General features: G+C 57.2%; 2 protein-coding genes across 3 annotated transcripts; both read right to left on the reverse strand.

The window, feature by feature from the left end:
• Positions 1-1126: 1126 nt before the first annotated feature.
• FGF5 (fibroblast growth factor 5) lies at positions 1127-11726 on the reverse strand. The gene is made up of 3 exons (XM_056349938.1): positions 11420-11726; positions 8731-8834; positions 1127-4404 (listed from the first exon to the last, which is right to left on the reverse strand). The coding sequence occupies exons 1-3, from the start codon at positions 11724-11726 to the stop codon at positions 4060-4062; spliced, it is 756 nt and encodes a 251-aa protein (XP_056205913.1). The 3' UTR covers positions 1127-4059.
• Positions 11727-21218: 9492 nt separating this feature from the next.
• PRDM8 (PR/SET domain 8) lies at positions 21219-25596 on the reverse strand. 2 transcript variants are annotated; one of them, XM_056326940.1, is made up of 4 exons: positions 25337-25596; positions 23512-23809; positions 22995-23226; positions 21219-22752 (listed from the first exon to the last, which is right to left on the reverse strand). In XM_056326940.1, exons 2-4 carry the CDS (start codon positions 23728-23730, stop codon positions 21329-21331), a joined length of 1875 nt encoding a protein of 624 aa, XP_056182915.1. In that variant the 5' UTR covers positions 23731-23809; positions 25337-25596; the 3' UTR covers positions 21219-21328. The 2 variants fall into 2 exon arrangements, with proteins under 2 accessions (XP_056182915.1, XP_056182914.1); XM_056326939.1 differs by having other exon boundaries at positions 23512-23732; positions 25337-25595.
• Between the last annotated feature and the right edge of the window lie 975 nt (positions 25597-26571).

Below are 26571 nucleotides of genomic sequence, written 5' to 3' on the forward strand. Positions count from 1 at the left end.
GGGTGAATTTTAGGTATCGGTCCACATTGTGCAATCGCACCATTTTTAGCCTTGCTGACGAAGAGCTGGGAGGCATCACGCTGGTGCCCTGGGACAACTAACTTCATACGCGCATGTCATCTTCATAGGTCCTGGTTCCCTGGATGCCACCCACCATCGGGCTTGTACCAGCTCTGTTCTCGGCCTGCTCCATGATTAAAATTGCCTGAAAGGCCAGTGGTCCCTCACCAACAGCCATGCAGCTGGCTGATACACAACCCTCCTCCCTGCTTGCATCCAGCAGCCAGACCCCACCATGGTCCCCAAATGCAGAACCCCTTCCCCAGCATGCCCCACTGCCCTCAGCACCCCCAAAAAGAGGGGTAGGAAAGCCCCCTCCCCCTTCATTTTCCCAGAAGGTTTTTCATCTGTGTGCAACAAGATTTAAAGGCAATATGAAGAGCTTTTGTGCAAAATAAGTACAAAAATCTGTTTAAGAGTCCAGCAATTAGCGCTGTTGCTGTTGAAGCCAAGACGATAAATCCACTCGGATGAAACAGGAGCAGCTGACAGGATAGTTTATGTCAGAGTCAAAGCTGCAAAGCCGGAGCCTTTCTTCTTTTCCTGGACTGTCACAGCAATTTTTCCTCCCTCAAGTCACAATACTGAGTATACTCTTGCTCGTGTTGCTTCCACAGGAGCAATACTCTCACCAGCATGGAAGACTAAGCACTGCCAACAAGCAGGAAAGAGGAAGAGAGGCTCTTCTGGTCTCACGTCCTTTCTCCCAGTAAATCCCACCTGCTGAAGAGCAGAGAGGGTCCCCCTTGCCTTGGGAGCAGGACTGCAGGAGGCTCTGGGCTACTGCTCCACGTTTTGTTTGGGCTTCTTGTCCTGCTCAGGGAGCAGTTGGCCAGTGTAATGTGGCCTCGGTTCCGCTTGCAAACGCAGTAGGCAGAAAGGTTTAAATGCAATCAACAGCTGTAAATAAATGTGAGCCAACACCAAAAGCACTTTTGAAATGCAAGAAACATAACACACTGAAAAAGTTACCTTTATTTCTTAATAGGCTCTCAAGTTGTTCACAGGCTATTTTTAAGTTTAACAGAGATATTTACCCATTTTTTAAAATGCCTTCAGTCTCCTCCTGATAAGCAAACATTTAATTTCCTTGCAGAAAAGTGGCCAGAAAGGAACAGAAAGGGTTTGTCAGTCCATACCACTTAGATTACTTGCATTAGGCTCTCTGCTGAGATTGCTAGCAAGCTGCTGTCTGCCACAGCACAGGCCTCTTCGTTGTAAAAGTGTGGCTGCATTTTAATAATTGCTGTAATATTAAAGCATCAGCCTCCCCCTGCAGCCTCCCACGCCTGCCAGCCCCCCTTAGCTGTATGCTGTGGGGCTGCTCCTGGTTGCCAGAAACTCCAAGTAAAACATCAGTGTTTCAACAGCAGCCCTCGATGTGTAGCATGGCAGCCCCCATGCCCCTTGGGAAATGGGGTGCGAGGGGGGAAAGCACCTGCACCCCCTCAGCCCACCTCAGTCATCACCCACCCCGAGTAGGAGAGTGCAGGTTTTAATGGCTACCAGAGGGAAGAGACACCCAGGCTGCTTCCTCAGCCAAATTTCACCCGACAGCTCTGAAACGCAACAGGTGCTCCTCTTCCCCTTGGTGAGAACAGCGAGGGGCATCACACAGCTCAGCCAGACCCACAAGCACCAGGTGATGGTGGTGCTCATCTGCTGCAGGCATGGGGGCTGCAGGAAGGCTGGCAAGGGGGCCCTGAGCTCCAGCAGCACCCCTCCTTCCTCAGGTTAGTCCAAGGGCAACTTGTGGCCCCCCACGCTCCCACCAACTGCAATAGAGCAAGCGGCACTCCCCAGCAGCTGCATTGGCAAACACTGGATGCTGCCGTCGCAGCTCAGTTCAGGATCAGTTTTCTGCCCAGAAACACAGGGATCAAAGCATCTTTTGTCATACAGATTATTTATCAACAAGAATTTTCATTAAAACAAGGTTTTAAAAAACACCTTTTCCCTCTGAGGGAAAGCAGTGACAACAAGGGACCAGTTCACTCCTCTCTTACCTGCCCAGGGAGCTCCAGGCACCCACCCGATGCTGAGGCAGGCACTCTCCTACATGGCTCCTGCAAATGTTTTCATTCAATTAGTTCATTCAGGTGTCTCCATGCGTCACTGAGCATTAATTATACCCAATTGTGACTAGCTGCTGAACAGCAGATAAGCAGTATTATTTGAATTTTGTAATTTTGTGGTCAGGCTATCTCGCTGCAAATGGCCGGGGTGCACAGTGTGCCCATGTTGGGCTTGCACTCCCCTGCGTGACAGCTGCCCCACAGGAGCCATCGGGAGGTTTGGCCCAGCACACACTACGCGGAGCATGGCGTACAAAGGAAGCACGTGCATCGATTTTGCTCCAATCCGCCCTGGTGTCAATACCACACTAGCCAAACCCTCTGACAAAAACATGCATAGTGGCTAATTTAGCAGCAGCCATTCTTCTCCTGCAGAAGAAGAAAAGAAAAAAACACACAGGCAGTAGACAAGCAAGAGATTACACAGCTAAAAATGAAGCACAATTATATTTTATTCCGGCATCCCCACCCATCCCCACACACGGAGTGCGTGCCCTTGTGTGAAAGCGTTCGCTGCCACGTAGAGCGGATGTGTCCGGCCAGGGGCTGCCCAGAAGGACAACGGGTGAAGAACCGTGATTTCAGTGGGAATAGCCACCTGTACCATGATTGGGTTTGCAGAAAAGGCTCGGCAGTGCTGCCTGCCCTCGTTATTGCTGCTCAACACTAGCAGGGCTCAGATCGGGAGGGGTTTTGCCAACACGAGCCCACCTGGGCTCTTATTAAGGCTTAACTGGTGAGCTTCAATGCTACCATTTTCTGTACGTTCACAACACAGCTAAATGCCGATTAAAACCTCCATGTGCACAATTACTCCACAGGTAACACCACAATGGAGAACCAATTTGACAGTCAGGGCCATAGGGCAACCCTGGGTAGGAAAAAACACTTCTGAAGGTACAAGTAGCTGTAACAGCATTTATTGCCACGTCGCCACGCTCACTATAAACTAAAACCCTTCATCCCCCCTGCCCCGTAAGTGTACTGTGAATGGTAAAATAAATCAGCTACGCACACTGTCAGAAGAAACCAGTGGGCACCTGAGGGCCAAAGGTGTCCCTGTCACCAGGGAGCAGGGGTGCGGATGGGCTCCCCCTGGCCATTCCCTGAGGAGGGATTTTGGCGCAGCTCCCTCCCCATACGAGCAGGAATGCCACGGGGCTGGGACAGAGGTATTTTAAACACAGACATCGAAGCTATACTTTGATGGACAAGAGGAGACTCGCTCCTCCAGCTGTCCAGGGAAGAACAGGAGAGACCACGAGGAGCAGGAGCCACCCTCCCCAAGCCTGCGACCCTGAAGGAAAAAAAAATAAAATATCTATTATTGCCAACAAAGAGTTTTAAGACCACCTTGCACCACAAATAAGGTGAATGGATTTGTTGGGCTTGGTCTTGTTGTTTTGCTGTGGAAGGGAGGAGCTGGTTTGTAAGGGAAGGGAAGGGGCAGACCTGGATATACGGTGTCTGAGGTATGGTTGGAGGAAAAAAGTGCAGCAAAAAGGAGATGCAAAAAAAACCAAAAAGAAAAAAAAACCACTTAATACGTTGGCTCTGAACATATCTCTTGTATGAAAATGATTGTCAGAAGAGTCACTGATCAAAATAAGGTAAGAAAATATGTTCGCCATAGAGGTACCTTCCTGCTTCTTTCAACAACAGAAAATTAACCCAACGTCCATCAAGTGTTTTCTGTTCACCACAGGAATACTCTTTGGAAAGCCCAAGTTATGTCATCCCAGGTCACACCTTTGAGGATGCCATCTGCTTTGCATGGTAAAAAGAAGACCTCAAGTCCAGCATGGCAACCTGGAGCCTCCCCACATCTGTCCAGAGCAGGGGGATGCAGGTCTCCCATGGGGTCACCCCCAAAATCTGTCCAGGTGCCCAGTCTCTCCTGTGCCAGCATCCCTGCCATGGGGCACTACCCAAAACGAAACTTCAGCCGGTACTTGATGGGGCCAGGGTTTTTCCGAGGTGGGGACGGAGCGACCTTCGGTTTTGGTGGTGGTGGGGGCTTCTTTTCGGGAAGGGTGACAGTAAAGGCGAGCTCAGGGGGCTGGGGCTGCCAAAAGCGGGGGAGGAAGTGTGTGGAGACGTGCTGGGGCCGGGCACGGGGGCTGCAGCCCCGCTTGGCTTTGCCCCGTTTGTTGAGTGCCACATACCACTGTCGGCCCGAGCGTGGGCTGCGGTGGATGGCCGAGGCGTAAGTGTTGTAGCTGTTCTCCTGGAAGCGCTCCCGAAACTGGCAGTCCGCCGTGAACCGAGCCTGTGGGGACAGAGCCAGGGCACCATTAGCAAATGGCTGGTTTCACCCATTCCCTGCCCTGAGACGCCTGCTGTTTTTAAGTCTCCCAAAACCATGTCCAAAGGAGCAAGCAGCGACACAGGGCACCTGGGAAACCCGCTCCGAGGCTGCCAGGCACCCAACAGTTTGGAAAAACCCCAACACAGATACTTTCAGTAGCTGCATGCCACCCAGTTTTGGACTTTCTTAAGAAAAACAAGCTTGGCCTGTCCAGCAGCAACCTTCCCTCCCACTCCAGTTCTCCTGCCCTTCCCCCTGGCAGGAGGGAGGATGTGGCTCCATACCCACAGAGCTGCAGCTCCGCCAAGGACCCTGGGGTTGAGCCCCCGCTCCATCTCTGTTCCCACCCTCGCACCCCTTGCTTGGGCACTGAATCATCACTTAATAATCTGGAAAGGCAATTTGCATGCAGATTTTCACTGCTTCACTGAACATGGCTTTGATTGTATTGGATTTTTTTTTTCTCCTTCTTCATCTTAAACGAACTTGGGGCATTTTGTCCCTTGATGACCTGAAGAAATTACTTGCAGCCCAAGAGAATCACCTCTTATAAACAGTGTGGCCACACTGGCTCCCACATGGCTGGGGGGAAAAGGCTTCCCATTACCCAAGAGGACAGGCTGAACGCTGCCCATAACAGTTCCTTGTTGTTGGCAAGGGGGAGGAGGAAAAAACAAGCATGCAAATACAAGAAGAGAGCCATAACACCCCATCTATGTACCCCATGGCCCTGGGATACCTGGCTGCAGCCTCCAGCAGCCCCTCTGAAATCCTTTGCAACACAGGCGTGATATCTGGTGCCCTGGCAGCTTCCCCAGCCATGCCTGAGGCACTGCACCCTGATTGCAAAGCAACACTTCATAGAATCATTTACATTGGAAAAAAACTTTTAAGCTTCAAAACTATTGATGTGAAAGGGATGCTGAGCTCTTGAGCCTCGAAACCCCAGCAATGGAGAACAAGACAAAAGCCCCAAGCAGTGTTTTATAACTATACAGGAGACCCAGTGGGCTGCGACCGTTTTCAAACTCCTAATTTAACCAGAGGAACTGACTCCTATAATACAAGCGACAGAGTCCCCAGCTTGCCGTGCGTTTTTTCCTCATAGCACTTTGAATTAAGTCTCCTTCTGCTCTTCGCCTGAAACATCACCTTGATGACTCATTTTTGCTTTCCCTGTCTTTTATACTCGCCAATGCTGTATCGCCTATGCATGAGTATTCACCTTCCTGAGGAAAAGCTTTGCTGACCCCTTGTTGCTCTCTGAAGCCCAAACACATGCAGCAGTGCTCGGTTGAGACACCCCCACACCAGCCTTTGCACAGGGAGGTTTTAGGATTGACCGAGGCCCCAGTGCCCTCTTGAAAGGGTGCTCAGCACAAAGGGCCCTGAAACAGACCCTGCATTCCCCAGTGGGATCTGGGCAAATGGCAACAGCAGGCGTTTTTTGGTGTAGGAGATGAAGTTGGCTGCTGTGCCCTGGGCATCAAGGCTGGCCATGGCTGAGGATCCGATATGAAATTGGCTCCAGCAGGCTTTGCAAGTGTTGCTGTGACTAGCAGAAGTGCGTGTGCCCCCTGCTCATGTGTGTCCCTGGACAGACGGGTAAGCTCACCGCCACTTTGCTCGAGGGTAAGCCGAACTGGCATTCCCAATCTGGCCCAGCATTTTTGGGGCAATACCAACCCCACAAAGGGAGGTGGCAGTAAGAGGGCTGAGGCATCAAAGGAAAAGTTTCTGCTAATAGTGGGTTTGGGGGAACTGCTCCCTAAGAGTCAGAGTAGCCTCCCCTCCAAAGTGGGATCTGGGGGAGTGTGGGAGATCCCCAGCTCTGGACACAGAGTGATGCCACAGGCTGCTCCCGCCAGCAGCCCGGGAATGGAAGAGACCCACCACCAGCAAGCACGGAGGGAAGCCCTCGCCCCCAGAGAGCAAACCATCCTGCGAAGCACATCAGCTGCTGCTTTGCCATCACTCTGACAGGCTTCCCCATGTCCCAGCCTCTCAGCTCAATAACCACACCATTTCAGCCGGGGAAAAGGCATTTTTCCTGGCACAGGGCAGGCAGATGGCCACCGGATTTGCTCTGCAGCAGTTCCAGAAATGAAGCTCCAGAGATGCTCATGAACAGCAATCATGAAGGCAATTAAATTTCAAAATCCAGTTCAACAGGGGTTTGCTCCAGTGAGGACCGTACGTTTTGGTCAAGTCAGAACAACTCCTGAGAAAGGAGTATTACCCGAGACGCTTGTGGGCAAGTCTGTCCTCTGGGGTTCATGCTAGTCCCTGCTGAGACCGATACCAAACCCCTCCTGCCCGTTCCACGCTAAAAATGTACAAACAGGGGACCAATGATTTATCAACGAGGAAAAAGCCATCTGTGCATGCAACTGATAATTGCCGGGATTACTGTCATTTTCTGAAGCTGGTGCCTCTAAAAATGAACTGCTTGGTAATTTAATTAAGTTGCCATCAAAAAAAAAAAAAAAAAAAAAAAAAAAAGAAGAGGGCTGCTGTAAAGCACCAAGCTGGGATAAAGCCAGACACTGAGAACTGGTTTTGAAGGAGCCCGAATCCCTGCAGGAATGACTTTTAACTGCAGTTCAGCACAAAGTCACCGGCGTGACTCTCATATCAAAGTGCTGCCCTGAGTGACGGGCGCAGGACGCGCTTTGTACTGCTCAAAACTCATTAGGCCATGAAATAACTTTACCCTGCCAAGGCAGGAAAGAACAACAGATGCTGGGTTTGCATTATCGGCATTATTTAGCCCAGCAATCTTTAGACATTTGGGTCAAGTTTCTACAAATTCGCAGCTTTCATCTGAGCTGGGCATCGTGTGTCCTCACCCCCGCTCTGACCCGCCTAATTGGGGTCCCTCTCCAGCACTGCCCTTTGTGTGCCGACAATTAACCATACACCGATGAGGTTTGATTTAATTTCTGCCTGCACCAGGGCATAAATCAAGGCTTCAGCTCGAATAAGGGGCCCATTGTACGCAGTGAGGGAGGGGAGGCTCTGGAGGGTCCAGGGATCACATTCTGCTTGCTTCCCTCTCCTCTCCATCCTTTCCACTGCTCTCCTGTTCTGCCTGCTTCCTGCCCTGTCTCCTTCCCTTGTGTTTTCCTCTGCACAGCCATTCTCCCTTTCCCCTAGACACCATTCCCGCTCCTACTTTGTTTCCTAAAATAAGCAGCCATGTGCTCACCCTTTAAGCACCATTAGGTTTCAGGAGCAACACTCCAATAAGACTCAGGGGAGAGAGAGGAGAGTTCATAAATCTCACTTGAAGGCAATCTGCGGGCTAGGGCAGCTTAAGCACATCAGTAACATTCACTTTGCGACCGTGAGGTTTGGCTCATAACTGTGGGGCGGGCAATTGGCTTTTCCCTCTTCCAGGCTATCAGCCCTGAGCAGGCTCCCTGGAAACAAACTTGGGTGACAGGTTGTCCAAGGTGCTGCCTTAAAAAAACCCTTCTTTGAGCGTTGCATTTATATACACCTTTAAAAGATGACAAGTTTCATGTAAGCACAGTAGTTACTTTCATTTGTTTAAATGATCTCTGGAACTAATAAGAAAAAAATAAGGAAGCAGCATCTTGAGGTTGAAAAAAGAAGTGAAATCGACTTGAAGAATTCATTCAATGAAAAAAGCCTGGAAAAAGCACAATTAGACCTGCAGGAAACCCCAGCCTTCAGGAAAACAGCCTGCAGAAACAAGAGTACTGGGGGTTTTCCACTCCAGCTGCAATGCTCCCGCACGTGCTCGACTTCACCTGCCCAAAGCCCTGTGTGCAGCTGCATGCTGTCCCTGGGGATCACCTCTCCCCCGTGGGTGAGCCCAGCCAAAACTCCGGGGCCCCTTCCCCACGCACGCAGGGGCACAGGCGGGCTCTCAGCACCACGCGTGCCGCTCTCCAGGAGACATTTGGCTAAAACCGTCTGCATGATCTGCTGCAGAAGTTGCTAAAAATAAACTGGCAATGCTCAAAGAACAAGTCCTTTTGATGCAAATACCCAACTGCAAAAAAAAAAAAAAAAAAAAAAGGGGGACACTTTTCTTGGTTAAATGCAGTCAGTAGGGATTTGGGCTTCAGGGGGTTTGGCTCCACCTGTCCCCTATCTGTCTGGGCGGTGCTGATGCCACCCAGCACGGAGCCTTCCCAGCAGCCAAAGGGGCTCAGCACGCCTGGGACCTGCCTGGGAGCACTGCTGCCACGTGCATGTGAAGGTGTCACAAGGCCTTTAATAAATAATACATACTGATAAGCAGGGGGGTTTACTTACACTTGCATGGAGTTTTCCTTTTTTTGACATCGCTAAAAATTTGTTGCTGAAAACTCCTCGTATTCCTACAATCCCCTGAGACACAGCAAATATTTCCAAAATACCTAGGATGACAAAAATCCCAAAATAAATCACAGTTCTTTTCACATTGGTGTGACAAAGAAAAATAAATTTTAAAAAAAATCAGTCTCATAGGTTTGCATTTCATCTCCACATGACCCTGCTCCTGCTGCCTGGCTCCATGAAGCACTCCTGCTCCATCCTTCTACCCTGCAGAGGGACCTGCATCAACTCCAGGATGGCTACCAGGTGGTAGGTTGGTTTGGGGTTTGGTTTTTTTTTTAAAAAAAAAACAACTATGCTGTAGAAGATAATTTCTGATTTGGCTGCAGCAGAGCAAATTCACCCTGGGGAAATCCCTCTCCGGTGGGAAAAGTCCTTTGTGCCTACAGCCAGCCTGCTAAAATCAGTCTTGCCCGTCCTCCTCCCATACACGCCAGACTCTGAAAGTAAAGGTGTTGCACACACCATTTGGGGCAAGAAGTACCAATAACGGTTTCTTAGGCCCCTCCTCACAGCAGGACTTGGGCAGTGGGGTGCTATGCAGCCCAGCCATGAGAAAACAAACTGTCTTGCCCTCAAAGGGGTATTTTTTGAGCAGGATTGGGCCCTGGCCTCCAACAGGACATGTGTGACCTATAAGTCTCTTACAGAAGAGCTTCAAACTCCGAGCACTGTTCAGCAACAGCACCGACACATTTCCCTTTCCCAGCACAGCAACGTGTCCCCTCTGGCAGAGGAAGGGTGGCAGCAGGGGTCAGGCATACACGCACCCCACCCTCCACCCCCAACATCCCCCCAGCTGGGGGCAGCCAGGGTAAGCACTACATCCCCAACGAACCCTTCCTCCCCTGGGAAAAAAGCATTGCTTCCCCCAGCTGCAGCCCGGGGGGGTCTCAGTGGCCCCTGCCCCCAAGGAAGGAGACTGCGAGAGCCTCTTGCCTAGCCACAGCCAAGGGCCACGCGGATTAATGTGCCAAGAGCAAACATGAAGCTGCTGTTAAATCCCCGAGGCCGGCGGATCGGATCACCACTTCCCATGTTTATTTTAAGGAAGAAGCAGGGCTCCCGGAGGTGTGCAGCTCCCAGCACCAAGAGCCTGGGGGGCACTTTGGGGGGCTGGGGGGCCACTCCTCCTCACCCCACATGCCCCACTGGTAGCAACTGACAAGAGGCAGGGGGTTGTGCCTCGCTGCTGCAACAAGGCACGGCGCCTCTCCAGCACTCTCCCTGTCCTCGAGGGCACCCCAAAACCTGCTGGCCTTTGCGGGGACGGCCGTGCTGGCCGGGAGGCATACTGTTGGTTATTGGGGTTCCCTGGGTCAAGCGCAGTTTCCCAGGGGCCAAAGCTGGGATTTCCTGCCAAAAGCTGACTGCTTCCATACAGGGGACGGCTCCTCAGCGCAACACCCTGGCATAGCCCCTGCTGCCACCAGCACGTGCCACCAGCTGGGGCTGGCTCCGCTCTGAAGTGCAGAGCTGCTGCTGCGGTCACCTTCCTGGGCAGAAAATCCCAGACTAAAGAGGAAGAAACTTCACCTAATCCAAATCCCTGTGAGACAGCTCCGGCATCAAAGGCTGCATACACCTCAGAGGGGTGAGCCCCTCTGCCATGCTGCCGTGGGACACTGGGGGTGGGGCACGGCGCAGGCAGCCCCTCCAAACTCACATCTCCAAATCAGCCCCAGTGTGGATGTCCAGCTTTTCCGTCCAGCCCCTTTGCAGGCCCTAACCCCCTCCTGGCCACACACCCACAGTGCTCCTGGAAAGCCCAGGCAGGGTTCCTGGCCTCCCAGCAGCCCTCCTTCGCAGGGCCACAGCACAGACCAGGTCCCGAATTATTTGGTCCAGGCCAGATGTGGCCATTGTTCCATGAGCGCGCCCGACAGCTGAAGCCACGGGTGCTGCCAGGGTCACATCAGGCCCAAGCCCTCAGGCTCTTTAAGTGATTTTTCATCCCTGCCTGCCATTTCATTCCCTCTAACAGGATATCACGGCAACTCGGACCTGAAGGATAAGCCATGAGTTAGCACAGCTTTCTCTCAGGGGAACGTCAGCCTCAGTCCTATTTTTAAACTGAATATATCCTATCACTGTGCTGGAAGAATGAGAATGCAGAGGGAAGGATGGAAAAGTTACACGGGGAAAGGACGAAAAAGGGGCATAAGGGAGAGCAGCCTCCTCCCGTCAAGTACCCCGGTGGGGTGCTGAGGTGGGAGCACAAAACTTGCACCTTTGCGCCGATCCCCACAGACTCTTCCTCAAGGTGGGCGAAACCCGCGGGGCAGCGCTTCACAAAGCAAGCCAGGCAGAGCTCGCCCCGCTCCCCAGGGCAGCATCCCACCCGAGCCCGCAGGCACAGCACCCCCCCGCCCCAGCCTCCCAGGGCACACAGCACCCCAAATCCACCTCTCCCGAAGCCGCCTGGGCCGCAGCCCACCCCAGGTGAAGGCAGCAGGGAGCAAGGGGCTCTGCCACCCCGGGGGAGTCACCTCTTAGGGACGGGGATGCCGCAACCCCGGGGTCACAACGAGAGGGAGAAAGTGCCACACCACCCCCCACGCTAGGGCACGGCCATCCGCCCTCCAGCCCCTCCGGCCACCCCCCACTCCCCGCCCCGGACACTCACTGAGCGGGCTTGCGTCGTGGGCGCCGTCCACCCGGCCGTCGGGGTGCAGCTGGAGGTGGAAGCCGATGCCCACCCGGCAGTACAGCCGGCCCCGCCGCCGCCCCGGGCGGCTCCGCGGGAAGCGGCTCGGCCCCGCCGCCGCCACCGCCGCGGAGGAAGAGGAGGAGGAGGAGGAGGAGGAGGAGGAGGAAGGCGCGGGGGCGTTGCGGCCCGCCGGCCCCGGCTGCGCTCCGCCGGGCACCTGCTGCCGCCGGGCGCGGGCGGGCAGGGCGAGGAGGAGGAGGAGGAGGAGGAAGGACGGGCTCATGCTGCCGGCGGGAGGGAGGGCGCCACGCCGCATCCCGCTCCGCCGCGGAGCCCCGGCGGGGGGGACCGGGCACGGGGGGATCGGGACGCCCCTCCCCGGCACCGCGGGGTATTTATAAGCGGGCGGTGGCCCCGCACCTGTGCCCGGCCCCGGCAGGGCCGAGCACCCCCCGCACCGCCCCGGCTGCGCCGCCCCCCGCAGCAGATGCTGGGGCTCGGGGGGCGCATAAATCTGGGGAATTAACTTGTCCGCCCCGCCGAGACGGAGGCGCTGGGGCTGCGCCTCGGGTTACCGCCGAGAAATACCTTGTCAGCGGCTTCACCCACGGCCGGGCAGCGGGGCTCGGCGGAACCCTGGGGAAGGGATTGGGTTGCAGCCCCCCAGGCCGGGGACGCGGGGGGATGACAGCCGGCAGCTGCACCGCCAGCCCGGCCTCAGCCCTGGGCAAGGGGCATGGGAGCGGATTTGGGGCCGGAGGCGGCACCTCGAGCGGGAAAGCCGCTTTCCGTCCTGCACGGGGTGGCCACGCCGGGCTGAGCCCTAGAGAGCAGCCCTCGGGAGTCAGCAGGGGGCTCCCAGAGCTGCCACCACCATAAGTCCCCTGACAGCACCCGGGGGTGTTGGGGAAGCGCCAGCCCTTGTTTGCGCACAACACGCCCCGCGCGTACCGGGCATGGGGGTGGCGACCCGTGCCCCACCGCCCACCCCCCCCCCCCGTCCCCCCCCACCCGCCGCTGCCAGCGCTGTAACCCTGCCACGTGCCCGGCGCCCCTCAGCACCGGCAGCTGTATTTCTTCCCCATCACAAAGGCAACTGCCACACAGCACCGTGGTGCAAGAGGAGACCCTGTGGCAACAGCCCATCCATCAGCCCAGCCCAGCACCGAGCGTGTTCTGCTTTTCTTTGGCTCCTGGGGCTGTTGAAGAAGCCCTGCACATCTCCCGAAGCCACTAGGAAAACCTCACCTCCACAAAAGCCAACTTCGGCTAAACTCACCCTGCCCGGCACGCAGCCCAAATTCTGCACCTGTGTGCCCTTACTGCTCTTGCAAATCTCCATTTTCCCTCTAAACCCTACCTAGAAAACCCTCTGCAGCCATCACCGGGGTAAGCTCTGGCTGGTGGACGCCTGCCCAGGGCCTGGCTCTGGCAGGAAGGAGGCAGAGCGGGTGGCACGCTGGAGGGTGACCTTCGCCTGCAGAGGAAGCTGAAGGTCAGGGGCGCAGGGAGGGACACACACTTAAGGGGCCATATCCAGCCTGACCGACACCTGGCACAGCCTGGTGTGAACAGAAATGATCTCACAACAACATTACTGCAATTTCAAACTATTTATCAGCACAGATATATATATATATACACACACACAGATATATGTGCACACATGTTTATATATAAATGTGTATATATAGACAACTCTATATATAGATACACATACCTGAAGGAGGGTCAGGGCACTCAAAAGCATGTTTACTTCTTCCAGCTGTAGTGGTTGGCCTGGTAAAATCTATGGCTTCCAGTTACTCACCTCATCTTGTATTTAATTACATGCACATGCGGACTCTAAATCCAGATCCATGAGCAAGACAAGGACCTAAAGGGGTTAGGAACTTCTCCCATGATGTTTGGACTAGGCCTTGTATATCAGCACAGCTGAAGCACGCACAGAGGCACAGCCACCTCACCTGAGGAAGATCTCCCCTTTTGCATCTTTGCTTTTAAGGCTGCAGCTGCTAAAGGATCAGCTCCAGGGAAATCACTGTTCTCCATCCAGGTCAAGGCAACCATAAACTGTTTCTACCACTGTAAGTTAGGGTAAGTGTAAAAAAGTTTAAAGTCTTCATCGTGGAGGTGTCTGGGCACAGCAGCAGGAAGCAGGGAACAGGAACAGCAGCAGGAAGGAGGTACAAGCAGGTCCTGAGCAGAGATGCCCACCAACACTGCCATGCCTGGAGGTTCACCAGCAAGCCCAGCCTCCCAAATTTTGATCCTAGAGTCCACCTTCATAGTTTTCACCAGCTTTTCTAGTGCTGCCAGGCATCCTCTGCTACTACACTCTTCCAGACCAGTTTCTCCCCTCATAGTGAAAAACTTCCTGAAAACTGGAATTGCTGTGGGGTGAGGCCATTGGAAAGGCTACCAAGAAGGTGACACTGGCCAGGTGAGCTTGACCAAGGGGGTCCTCTAGACCTGCTGTTGGTGGCAACCCCACTGCACCATAGATTCATGACTCCTTCTGGGAGACACCATGAGACAGCCAAGCCCATTGGGATCTTATTGCTGCACTCTCCACTTTTCCCTGCTGTGGGATAGGACATGCATACCCTGCCTGAGAAGCGGGGTTCTGTCTCAGATGGGGGCTCCTGCCCATCTGCAGGATGCCATTGCCCTCCTCTGGGGACTCCTGAGTCCCCATTAGGGCCCTAGCCCAGCCAGCCACGCTGGCAGAGAAATGACTCACACAATAGATTGTCTTTATGACACATGACATATTTTCATCTTCACGATGAAACCTTAAAGAAAACCCCCAAGCAGTCCTTTGGGCATGAAACTATATTGTCTTGAGCTGTTTTCATTTGCATCTATTAATTAACGTTAATTTCAAATGGTCCGAGCACTCATGTAGCATCACACAGTAAAAAAAAAAAAAATAATAATGATGAGGCTTAAATCTAAATAAATAAGTAGATGTAATAGTCAACTTCCTCAAATAATCCGGTGTAATTGCCTTTGGCAGTGGCAACCCTTACATACACACCAGCAGCTTCTGAAGCCTAATGCTGATGTTGTGTTACATAAATTATTCAAGGCTTGGTGACAGAGAAAACTTTTAGCAAATGGAGAAAATAAGCTGGGTTTCAAGTGTAAAATTTCTTGTTTGAAGAGGAGAAGGGCTTTTCTGAGCCTGTTTGATCTGCTGCATAACACGGGCAGTGCTTTGCATGGCAGGAACACTCGCCCCTCCAAACATGAGCCTGGAGCTATTTAATTGCCCCTTAAAAATATGCAAGGTAAAATGTGACAAGACATAAAACAAACCAGCAAAGCTCTGTTCAGCGAGCTTGTGCGTGAAGCTGTAGCCCTGGCTGTACCCAAGCCGCCGCATGCTCCGCCAGCCCTCTGTTTATAGGAACCACCCTGGTTCCCATGGGATGTACGTGTATGGGTATGACAGCCCTGAGCCAAGCCGTGCCAGTCTACAGAAGTGCCCTACCAGATGGCCTCACAGGAAATGCACGCCAGGCTTTCAACATCACTCATTTTTTTCACTCACAGGAAGGTTTATTTCACGGTATTAGCAGAGTAATAACATGCTGGATTCAACCTCTCCGGGGAGTGAGAAGCGACACCACTGTCCCTGTGCTCATGCTGCCACTGGGTGCCCTGGGGCCAGCTACTCCCTAGGGAAACAGCCCACACCACCCCAAAACCTTGCAAAAAAGCCTTTGCAATAAGGATTTGTGGCCTGGAGGAAACTCACCCGCAGCAGGACAGGGTGGGTGGCTGTGCCCCAGATCACTCTGCGTATCCCTCCAGGAAGCATCCCTGCTCCTGGGAGAGGGTGCGAGCTCTGGCCCCTAGAGCAGCTCTGTACAGGGCTGAAAGCAGAATATGTTACCAGCATAAATGCATTAACCCAGTTTAATTTAATTAAGATACCCAGGTGCTGTGGGGAACCCAGATGACATGCACCCCTTCCCCACGGGCACAAAACCCACAGCAAGTTCACTCAGAAGCCACCTCACCAGCCTTACCACTGGAAAACACCAGCCTGGCATGTTCCTGAGAGGCCACAGCTGCAGGCACCTCTAAGAAAGGGCAAAACTGAGCCAAGGCCCGAAGATGCTTCATTTAAGAGAAGCCTGAGCACAGCAGCTTCCCCTGCAGCACTCTGGGCCAGCTCCCCATGGATGGGGCTGCCACCTGGCTGCATTTCTGCAGGCAGGGGCTGGCAGCAGGCTTGCAGGACAATGACAGACAATCGCTGCCCTAATGGGTTAGTTTGGTCTATTAAAACAAAATACAGTGTAAATAGCGTGGCTGGAAGATGGACCTTACGCTGAATACAATAGGCAGTGAGCAGGGTGCTCCCAGGTGTGACACAGCTTTTGCATGCCAACTTCAGCAACTCTCCTGCACTTACCCAGTATTACCATCAACACAAGACACGCCAGCACACACAGTCACCCCTGACACCACTGCAGACGCCCTCTAAAAGAAAACAAACCCACAACCCTTCCCAAATCAATGCAGAGGTATTTCTGGCAGGCAGCTGGTACCAAAGGCGGAACCGCACCAGTAGCATGGGTGTATTTGCACATCGGTGCACATCTATACACAGCCAGTGCCTTTTGCACAGCAAGGCCTCCCAGGACCCTGCAGTTTGTCTATGTCCAAGGCTGCAGTACGTCCCTGAGGTAAGGAAAGTTCTAAAGGCATCGCTGCAGACATAGACCGTGCAAGGGAGCGGGGATGGGCAGCGCTGCGCTCCCGGACACTGTGCCCAGGGCGACAGGCAGAGCCCAGCTTCAGCCTGCCCGCAGTGCCCCCACGCTGCTGCTGGGCGCCCTCCTCCCACCCGTGGGACCGGGCAGAGAAAGCAACCTGTTCATGTTTAAACCTTGATGGGTACAGTGTCCAGCTGTTGCAATGGAAAACAGGTAAGGAAATAAAAGAGATATTAACAAGTGAAAAATAACTGGTCTTTAAAAAAAATCCAAGGCAAGCCAGGTATTTTCCAGCATTTTGCAGAACAGCACCTTATTTAATAGAAATTTCCCCCCTGCATTTTGTTTTTTGTGTGTATTTGTTTTAAACCCACCATCAACACCTTCTGTACTGGGTAAGATCTTTTCCCCCTCCAAATAAGACCTTAGCAGCAGGGTCTGATTTTGACTCCAAAGTAAAGAATAAATACTGTATAGCTTGTATTATTTTCAAAACAAGTAAACTATTTCAGTCTTTGCTTAGATATTCATAGCCAAATGATGCATTTTTAAGAGCCGGATATTACAATGAAATCTTAATAGCCACTTTTTCAATTTTAACAGCTTGCCCAATTACAGGTTAACTAGTGATACACACCTTGCAAAGAGGATCCCAGCCTACTCAGGAGCAACTGCAGCAAATAGTGTCACCAACCAGGCAGCAGACTTTCATCCCTCCATCATGCCAGCATGTTGCTTTACATCTTCACACTTAGTGGAAAACCCAGCAGAGAGATTTTTGGGCAGCCTCTGCAGACTGTGATGCATATCAAGCACTTGCCGTGACCTCCGGCAGAGCTGGGAGGGGGCTGACCCTTGCTCAGACGCCTCTGTCCAGACCTAAAGTAAAATATCCTGGTGAAAGCAGTCAGCATCCACGCTGTCGTGAGTTCAGCTTCCTGTGTCTGACCGCACGGGTGCTAATCCACAGCTGAACCTGCTGCCACATGAAGCCAGAGGCAAAGCTCTCATTGGCTTTGGTGGGGGCAGGATCAGGCCCCAAGACAGGCAGCTGCTCTCTGCTTCAGCCTGGGGGTTCACGAACTGTGGGTCTGCTGCCCATGGCCACCTGACTGCTGCTTGTTGTATTAAAAACAAACAATAAAGCCGCAAACCAGTCTTGCCCACAAATATGACTGAAATGTATTAGAACAAATGCAATTCAGATCTGCTTTCAAACAGTAACTAATGCAGATGCAAGCGTGCCCACTGCATCCTGGTGACAGATTAATATCTGCATTTGTTGGAATTATTATTTTAATTATTTGCAGCATGGCCTGGCCACAGACCAAGCAGCCTTACCTTGAGCACTGCAGGAAGCAGACAAAGGGTTCCCCTGGCAGCACTGGGGCTGACCGAGGCTGAAGGCTGCCCTTCCTCACTCTCAAGGTGCTCATACTTCTCTGCAGGTTGTCAAAGATGCACCTCATGGCATGGGCTTTGAAGGCAGACGCAGCTGTGTGCTCCCGCACAGGCTTGCAGGGGCAGCTCTCCCAAAGAAATGCCTCAGTGCTGCCTTTTCTGGGCTGCAGTGCTGGGAGACGATCCCATGCCAGGGAAAGCCGGCTGGTTCTGTGGCTTGGCTAGGCTCTACCCTGCACAGAAATGCAGCACAGTATCAGTCCACAGACAGCAAAAGACACTAAAAAAAAAAAAAAAAAGATATTCCCTTCCTTCCGATTTCGCATGCAACCAGTACTGTTTAATTGACAAAAGAGCAGTGTTTGGGCAATAGCACTCACTCTGACCCTGAGGAAAGCCAGCACGGTTCTGAGGGGGTGAAGGATCTGCTGCGGCCAAGTCCTGAGCCCCAGTGGCCCAAGGGAAACTCCCGTCGCCGTCCTCTGTACAACACCCAACCATACAGGACCAAGGGTGCTGCTTGCCCTTATAATGTGATGTCCTGCTTGTGCAGATAGCATCAGCTGGGTTTTGTATATCACTTCTGAGCCTGATACCAGATTTTATCAAAATAAAGTCTAACATCTTCGATTAGATTTCCTGCCCACAACTCCTGTACATTTTTGGCACTTATGTAGAGAAACAGCGTGAGCTTTGTGTAGCAGTCATGGCACAGGGTGCGTGCTGCACCACAGATGCATTACTACGTGGCATTATTTTTAAGGGGCTGACGGTGCAGGCAGGCACCCCTTAGCCCAGACAGACCGCCAGAGCAAAGCCCTGGGGCTTAACACAGTGCCTGCAGACAGGGTCAAAATGAGAGGGTGGAAGAGCAGGGTGCTGCCGGGGCGAAACAGGGAGAGGCCATGAAGTACTTGGTTTTAATTTGAGAGGTGCCGTGTGTGCCGAGGTGCCCGAGCCCCGGTGAGCCAGCTCCCGCAACACTCACCCGTGGGCAAGGCCGAGGGGGCCGAGGACATGAAGCCGCAGCTCTTAACAGCACGAGGACCCAAAAATCAGAGTGCGCAGAGGCGGGGAGAGCTCCGTTTGTACCTTCTTTATCGGGGTGCCGGGCACGCACCGAGCCCCGAGAGCGGCCCCGGGGCTGCTGGAGAAGCGGAGCTGCCCCGCCAGAGGGGCTGGGGAGCCGCGCCCCGCCGAGAAGCGCAGGCAGGCAGCCGGCCACCCCCCGGGCACACCCGGGCATCCCCCGGACAACCTCCGGAGACCCCCGGGCTCCCCCCGGGCATCCCCCGGGCACCCCCGGGCTCCCCCCGGGCACCCCCGGGCACCCCCGCGCTCCCCCCGGGCATCCCCCCGCTCGCCCCGCGCTCCCCGCCGAGCGCGGCCCGCCGGCGGCCCCGCTAGATGGCGATGCCCGCCCGCCCCCGGCGTCGCCGGGCAAAGGGCCCGGTACGGCAGCCCGGGGCACCCCCGAACGCCCTCCCGAGCCACAGCGACGTTACCGCCTCTAAGGAACGCTCCTGGGGGGTAATTAGGGCTCTCGAGCCCGCCATTAATTGCGGGCAGGTGTAGCCACGCGTGTGCCTGACCGCAATGAACAGCGTTTGGGGGCTGGGGGTGACGTTTCAGCACCTTGTGTGGTTTGGGGGTTATTTGTACCGTCCTGGGGGCCAGGCAGATTTTGGCTTTCAAGGGCAAGTGTGCTGATGGGGCAGACATCATCAGAGGGAAGCTGTACGGGGAGGCGGGGGGCACCTCCGGACTCTGATACCAGTTTCCTAGCAGTGACCCACTTGTGCTCTTCTGACGTGCAGGAGTGCCGGTGCTGGTGATCGGGCTCAGGTCTCTGCAGGAAGAGACAATGCAGCTCAAACTATGCAGAGCTTTTAAGCGTGTCCCATCTGAAGCTTCAGCTAACTCACCCCGAGCTGTAAAGGTTGTGCAGTAGGTTGGGGTTCTTCATGGCAAATTCCAAAATGGATGGCAGTGGATGCCGGTGGCACCCTGTGCCACATTTGCACAAAACTGTGGGACTCCCAAGCTCTGACTTGGACTCCTGGCATGCCTCCTGCCCTGGGATATTTTCCTCGCTGGCGACCCACGTGCAGCCTTGTCCCTGTGACACCCAGCCCTCACCAGTTACACCAGCTTGTGCGTGGAGATGAGTTTTCAATACATCACCAAGCTGCTGCATCAGCTAGTGCTCTCCCTTGCACCCAAAAATATGTGGGTCTGACACAAAATGCACCCACTGCAGGTGGTACCCATAGGATCAGGCTGCTCACTGCCATGTCCAGGGAGGATCCCCCTCTCCTGAGCCCTCCCATGTGTCCCTAGCTGTGGGCCCATCACCCCAACAATGCACTGGGGCAGAGGGGACCCACCACCAGCCCCCCCAAGCAGTCCCTGTCTCAGGACACCCCAGACTGGGGGCTCCTCTGTGTCCTGTCACCCCAGGCCCTATGCAACTCCTGGGAGCTCTGCCCACAGCCAGGGCCCAGGCTCCCCTCACCCTGCAAGCTGGGAACCATGCACAGCCCTGGTAAGGGTGGGGGGCAATAAAGGCTCCTGGCAGAGGTGAGATGGGTGGGTGGCATGGAGGAAAGGGGAAGCCCGACAAGAGGGCTGGGAAGGAAAAGGACAAGGAAAAGAAAAGAAAAAAGGAAAAAGGAAAAGAAAAAAGGAAAAGGAAAAGAAAGGGAAAAGGAAAAAGAAAAAAGGAAAGGGAAACAGAAAAGGAGAACTGGAGAGAGGAAAGGAAGAGACAGAAAGAGAAAGAAAGAAAAAGAAAGGCAAAAGGAAAAAATTAAATAAAGCAAAAAATGAGAAAGGGAGACGAAATAAAGGGAAGAACAGGATGAAAGAAAGAGAAACAAAAGGTGAGTAAAATGCGGGGCAAACCCAAGGATGAACAGACGGAAGACCGGACGGCTGTAAGAGGCCGAGGGAAGGAGGGAGCGAAGGGAAGGCGAACGGAGAGGAGAGGCAGCTGAGTCTCGGCCCGGCCCCGCAGCCCGGCCCGGCCCAGGCGGGGGCACCGCTCACGCCGCCGCTCTGCTCCCACCGCCCGCCGCGCCGGCATCGAGTAACGTCCAGGTGCTTTGAAGAAAATAAAGTCATTTATTGTCAAAGCATCCAACATACCCAGATAAACTATAAAGTTTAATAAATCTTTTCGAGAGAGGGGAGGGGGGGGAACCAAACCCAAACCGAAAAAAGGCAAGGTAACACGGAACTATCGAGACTCCATTCCACGGGCACCAAGTGACACTCTGCAGTGACAGGGGCACGGGCGGCGGGGGCCGGGCGGGCGGGAGGCACCCGGCGCATGCAGGACCCCGGCCCGCCGCCCCCGCCGCGCACCTCCCCGCCTTTAGCTTTATATCTAAAATAAAAATTTACCCTGACATATAATTATTATTACATCTAAACCATAAGTGCTTAATAATTTAAGTAGAAACGTATGACAAATGCATCAATATGTTGCAATATATGACATTTTAAAAAATGTATTTTTTTAAGTCATTGGCGCTTTTTTTTTCTTCTTTTTTTCCCGGTGCTTTTATTTTTTTTTTCCTTTTTTCTTCCTCCTCCTTTTTCTTCTTCTTCTTCTCCTCCTCTTCACCCCCGCTGCCCTCCCCGCCCCTCCCCGGAAAGTGAAAATGCGTGCATCGAAAAGAAAGGAAAGAAAGCGTCGGGCGGCCGCTGCCCTCCGCGGGGGGTCCCCGGGGTGGGGTGAGGGGGGTCCCCGCTAGTTGTGCGAGGTCATGTGGCGGGAGAGGTGGTGGCGCTCGCGGAAGGACTCGTTGCAGATGGGGCACTTGAGCTTCTCCTCGCGGCGCCGCTTGACGAGGGGCTCCAGCGCGTACTCCTTCTTGTGATGGGAACGCATGTGGTACACCAGGTCCGAGGTCATGCGGAAGGATGCGTTGCATTTGGCGCACCAGTTCTGGGCCGGCAGGCACAAAGAGGTGAACGACGGCGGCAGCAGCGTCAGCGCCGACGGCAGCTGCAGCTGCAGCGGCCCCGCCGCCGCCGCCGCCACCGCCGCCGCCGCCGAGCTCTTGGGCCAGAAGGCGGTGGTGTAGAGGAAGGGGCTCTGCTTGGGCAGCCCCCCGCCGCCGCCGCCGCCGCCGCCGCCGCCGCCACCGCCCCCCCCGCCGCCGCCCGCCGCTTCCCCGCCGCCCGGCAGCTTGACGGCCAGCGCCTCGGCGGCATAGAGGCGGGCGGGGGCGCCGGTGCCGTCGGGGCAGGGCTCGCCCAGCCCACCCAGCTTCTGGCCCAACACTAGCGGCGGGACGTGGGGGAAGGAGCGGGCGGGCTGGGAGAAGGCGCTCTTGCGCTCCTCCGCCCCGCCGCCGGGGCCACCCCCCAGCTGCGGCACGGTGGTGAAGGCGCTGCCCCGAGCCGGGCTGCCCCCCTCCAGGCGGGCGGCCAGCGGGCCCCCGGGGCCGCCGCGGGGGCACAGCCCCGGCTCGCTGCCGGCAGCCCCCGGGGCGGCGGGGGAGGCGCGCTCCTGGCCCTCCTCGGGGCCGCCACCGCCGCCGTCGGGCTCGGGGCCGCGGGCCGTCTTCTTCACCTCCACGAAGGCGCTGCGCTTGGCCTCCCCCGTCTCCGGGCTGGGCGGCGCAAAGAGGCGGCCGCCCTCCTCCAAGCCGCAGTAGGAGCCGGTCGCCCGGTACTGCTGCTGCGGGGCGCACACCGGCTCCTCCTTGGGCGCCGAGGGCAGCCCCGGCCGCTCCGTCGGGAAGCGGCCCCGCGCCGCCGCCCCGGCGCCCCGCTCCTCCTCTTCGGGGTACCGCCGCTTGGCTTTCCCGGCCGCCGCCTCGGGGCCGCCTTCGGGGGCCGCCGTCCGCCCCGGCGACCCGCCGTGGCCGCTGCGGGAGTTTTCCAGCTCCCGCGCTAGGTTGTGGAAGTCCGTGGAGGGCTTGGTGCTGGCGGCGGGGCTGCCGCCGTCGGCCCCGGGGAAGGGGTGGTGGAGCGGCCCGCCGGCCTTGCAGTACTTGCCGGCCTCCTGCTCCTTGCCGGCGCCGTCTTTGCCGACCGGGGCCTCGGCGGCGGGACCGGTGTCGGGGCCGTGCAGCCTCTTGGGGCAGCGGAACCGGAGGTGCGCGGCGAAGGGCAGCTCGAACTGGAAGCGCTGGCTGCACTCGGGGCAGGCGAAGGGCGGCGACCCTGCGGCCGGGCACACGCACAGGCGGGACGGGACACACAGAGACGGAGGCACCGTCAGCCGCGGCCGGCGACGGGGCGTCCCCCGGGGAGCAAGGGAAGGGGGGCGGGGGTTCCCGACGCCGGCCGCCTCCCCACAGCCACCCCGGGTGCGGATCCTCGCCCAGCCTCCCCCCTCCACGGCGGCCCCCGGTCACCCGCGGCCGCAGGAAGGTGGTCGCGGCGCGGCCGCGCGGGACACCCACCATTGCTGCGGGCGGGGGCCCGGGCGGGGCTGAGCAGCAGCAGCTCCGTCAGCTCCTTGCCGTACCACACCAGCAGCTCCTCGTCCTTGGCGATGCGGCGCAGCGAGCGGTAGAAGAGCTGCCCGCTCTTGATGTAGGCCTCCAGGTTCTGCTCCTCCCGCTCCCGCGCTGACTGCACCAGCCGCAGCCACATCAGCCCCTCCGACGAGCCGTTGGCTGCCGACGTGTCCACCTGCAAACCCCGCGTTAATAACCGCGCACGGACGGACAGACGGACGGACCGACCGACCGACCGACCGACGGGGTGGGGCCGGGCAGCCCCGGCAGCGGCGGCAGGAGAGCGGCTCTGACATCGCCAGCGGTGGGGTAAAGCATCCCGGCGGCGGAGGGTCCCGCCCGGGGCCGCGGCCAGTCCGACGGGGCTGCGCTCCGCGGCGAGGATGCGCTCGGGCAGCGGCCATCGGGGCGACCGGCGGCGGCGGGCAAGTTCCCCGGCCGCGGGGCGAGCGGCTCTTACCCGGAATATGTAGGGGACGGTGCGCTTGTCGGTGGACTTGAGGGCGATGAAGGCAATGCTGTCGTACAGGGATGTGTGGCTCAGGACGCAGGGGCCGAAAATGGCATTTTCTGGAATGTCGCAGGTGGTGTAAACGCTGGTGAAAATGTCAGTCAAGCACTGCTGGACCGTCTTGGCGTCCCCGTCCCATATTCCCCTCTGGACGCCGGCGTCCTCCATGCCTGCGGGCCGAGAGAGGGGCAGAGCGGAGACGTTACAGCGCGGTGGGGCCCTGCCGCAGGGCTGCGAGGAGGTGCGGCTGCGACCCGCCGGGGAAAACAAAACAAAATATAAAAAATAGTATAATTAACAAAATAATAATAATAAAAAAAAGCGGCAGGCGAGCACTTTCACCGATCTGGAAGAAAAAATAATAAAGGCGGCGAGGAGCTCCGCGAGCGGAGGCGAGGTGCGGGGAAGCTGCCGCGATGGTTTATTTATCAGCGAGCGCGACGGGCGCCGGCGACGGGCAGCGACGGGCAGGCGCTGGGGGGAGAACCCCGGGCCGAATCCTGCCACGGGCAGCAGCCGGGCAAAAAGGGGCCAGCAGCGTGCGGGCCCCCCTTCCCGGCCGGTGTCCCGTCCCCCCACCCCCCCCCCCGCCCCTGCAAGAGAGAAGCGGGGCCGTCTCCGGGCAGTGACAGAGGAGCAGAGCGAATGGGTTTCAAGTGGCTTGTCATTGTCGCTGATTGCATGTCAGCTCACCTCTCGCTCCGCTCGACAAGAGGGAACGTATGTCTGCTCATTACCATAATCCAGCACTTTCCCTCCGAGACTTTAATTAAAAGCAGCAAGCAGAGGTAATTATTTTTACCTCGACACGCTTATTTATGGAGGAGGGTGAGCCTCGGCTCCCGTGCCCTGCGAGGGGACGGATGCAGGCGGAGGCGAGGCGGGCGGGCGCAGGCAGCGGGCAGCGGGACGGCGGCCCCCGGCTGCCGGTGCCTCCCGCCGCGCCCCCGCTGCCGAGGCCGGGAAGGAGCTCCGCGCCGGTCTGCGGCTGCCCGCGCCCCTGCCGACCCGGTTACCGTGAGGCTGCCTTCCCCCCACCCCATCTGGCATCGAAATCATTCATTTTGGGTTTGCTCGGGAATAAATCTGTTTCTCTGCGTACGCCTATTTACACCCGAAGCCGCTCGCACCGGGCACGGCCCCGCCGAGCCGCCTTTCCCTGCCGCTTTCGGGAGACAGGCGGGTCGCCGGCGGCCCCCAGCAACTTCGCCCTCCGGAGCGGCGGCGTGGGCGGCGTGGGGTCCCGGGCTCCCCCCCGAGAACGCGGGCCGCGGAGAGGGCGCTTTCGCTGCCTCCCCGCCGCCCTCCTCGTTACGGTGCTGCCCGGCGCATCCCTTCCCCGAAGGGATTATTTCGCCAAACGAAACAAACGGCAGCGAGCGGCCCCCGCCAAACTTTCCACCCGCCCTCGCCGGACCCCGCACGGCTCCCCACGGCCCCGCACCTTCCCGTCTGCTCGGGTCCCCCCACCCCTGGACCCCGGCGCTGCCTCCCCCCCGGCCGCCCTTTGTCCGGGCCGGGCGGCGCCGGGGCCGCTCCCGGAGCCTCCGCCGCCGGGCACCGCATCCCGGGCAGGGCCGCCGCGCCCCGACCCCCCGCACGGCCATCTCCCGGCATTGTTCCCTCCTCCGGGGCTACCCCGCCGGCGCAGCGCGGCGCGGCGCGGCTCCACTCGGCTCGGCTCGGCTCGGCTTGGCTCCCCCCGGCCGGCCGCTGGGCCCGGCGGCAGAGGCTCGGGGGGGGGGGATGGCGGGGCCCCTCCGCGGGTACTCACCAGGGAGTGTGGGAATAGAATCCTCGCCCCGACAAGTGGCACAAAGACGGGCTCCTGCCTCCGCTGCCCCCGGCGCTATTGTATCAGTGCCGCTCCATGGCCGGGGAGGCGGCGGGCCGGGGGCCGGGGCGCGGGCGGCGGCGGGGAGCGGGCAAGCGAGGCGGTGAGGCGGCCGGGGAGGCGAGTGGTGCAGATGGACCCGATGCAGTGAGTGACTGGCACACAGACACACACTTTTTGTTTGCTGCACATAATCTGCCCAATGACGCGTGACAGCCCACGTCCCCTCCCTTTAACCCCTTCGGGGGCTGCCCGCTCGCTGCCTGCCCACCCGCCCGCCCCTCACCTGGCCCCGCAGCCACAGGGTACCTGCGGGGGGGGGGGGGGGGCGCGGACACGGGGCGCATCCCCACCCCCACCCCCCGCGCACCGGCCCATTCCCGCGGCAGACTGCGGGTCGGGGGGCCGCCGCCCCGGGCCGGCCTGGCAGGGTGTGCGGGAGGGGGAGGCGGGGGGTCCGACGGCCGCTCCGCCCGGCACCGGCATCCCGGCGGCCGCCTTCCCGCTCTGCCCTCTCACCTGCCGGGCAGGGGGGAACCCTCAGACCCGCGAATAACATGCCTCCTCGGCAGGGCAAAGGCAGGCAGGGGTGCCCGTGCGGAGGGGGGGGATTGAACGCCCGTCTCGCTCCGCAGACCCGGCCCTTTCGGGATGCTGGCGGCCGAGGCGGAGAAGGCGCTCGGCGGAGGCCCGACGTGCGAACGGACAGTCTCGGGGGTCCCCTTCCCGGCCGGGATCCTGGCGCGATGCGGAGCGGAGAGCGCTGCCGACGGGGCGGCCCCGGCCGGGCGCCCGCCGCCCGCCGCAGCCCTCGCCGTTGCCGGGGCGCGGGGCAGCGCGAGGGCTCGCACCCCCGCACGCGCAGGGCTCATGTATTGACGGACACGCGCGCACATTTGGTGAGCAAAAGCATCCGCAGATGCTCTGTGCCGAAATAAGGTTTTTACCGCATGGGAAAGTGTTTACCGGTTCCTCCCTCATCGCCGTCATTTCAGACACAAAACAGATTAAAAAAAATAAAATAAAAATAGAATTTAAAGCCTCCTAAACTAAACAAAAGAAGAGACAAAGCGTTTTCCAGAGGCGAACGCAGCGTTGTTTGCAATCAGAGAGTGGGCTGATGTTTGGCTTTCAAATTCACTTATCCTCTACGTAATTACGATTTTCCTTGCATT

This window comes from Falco biarmicus, chromosome 1 (genome assembly GCF_023638135.1).
Source record: "Falco biarmicus isolate bFalBia1 chromosome 1, bFalBia1.pri, whole genome shotgun sequence".
NCBI classification, from domain to species: Eukaryota; Metazoa; Chordata; class Aves; order Falconiformes; family Falconidae; genus Falco; species Falco biarmicus.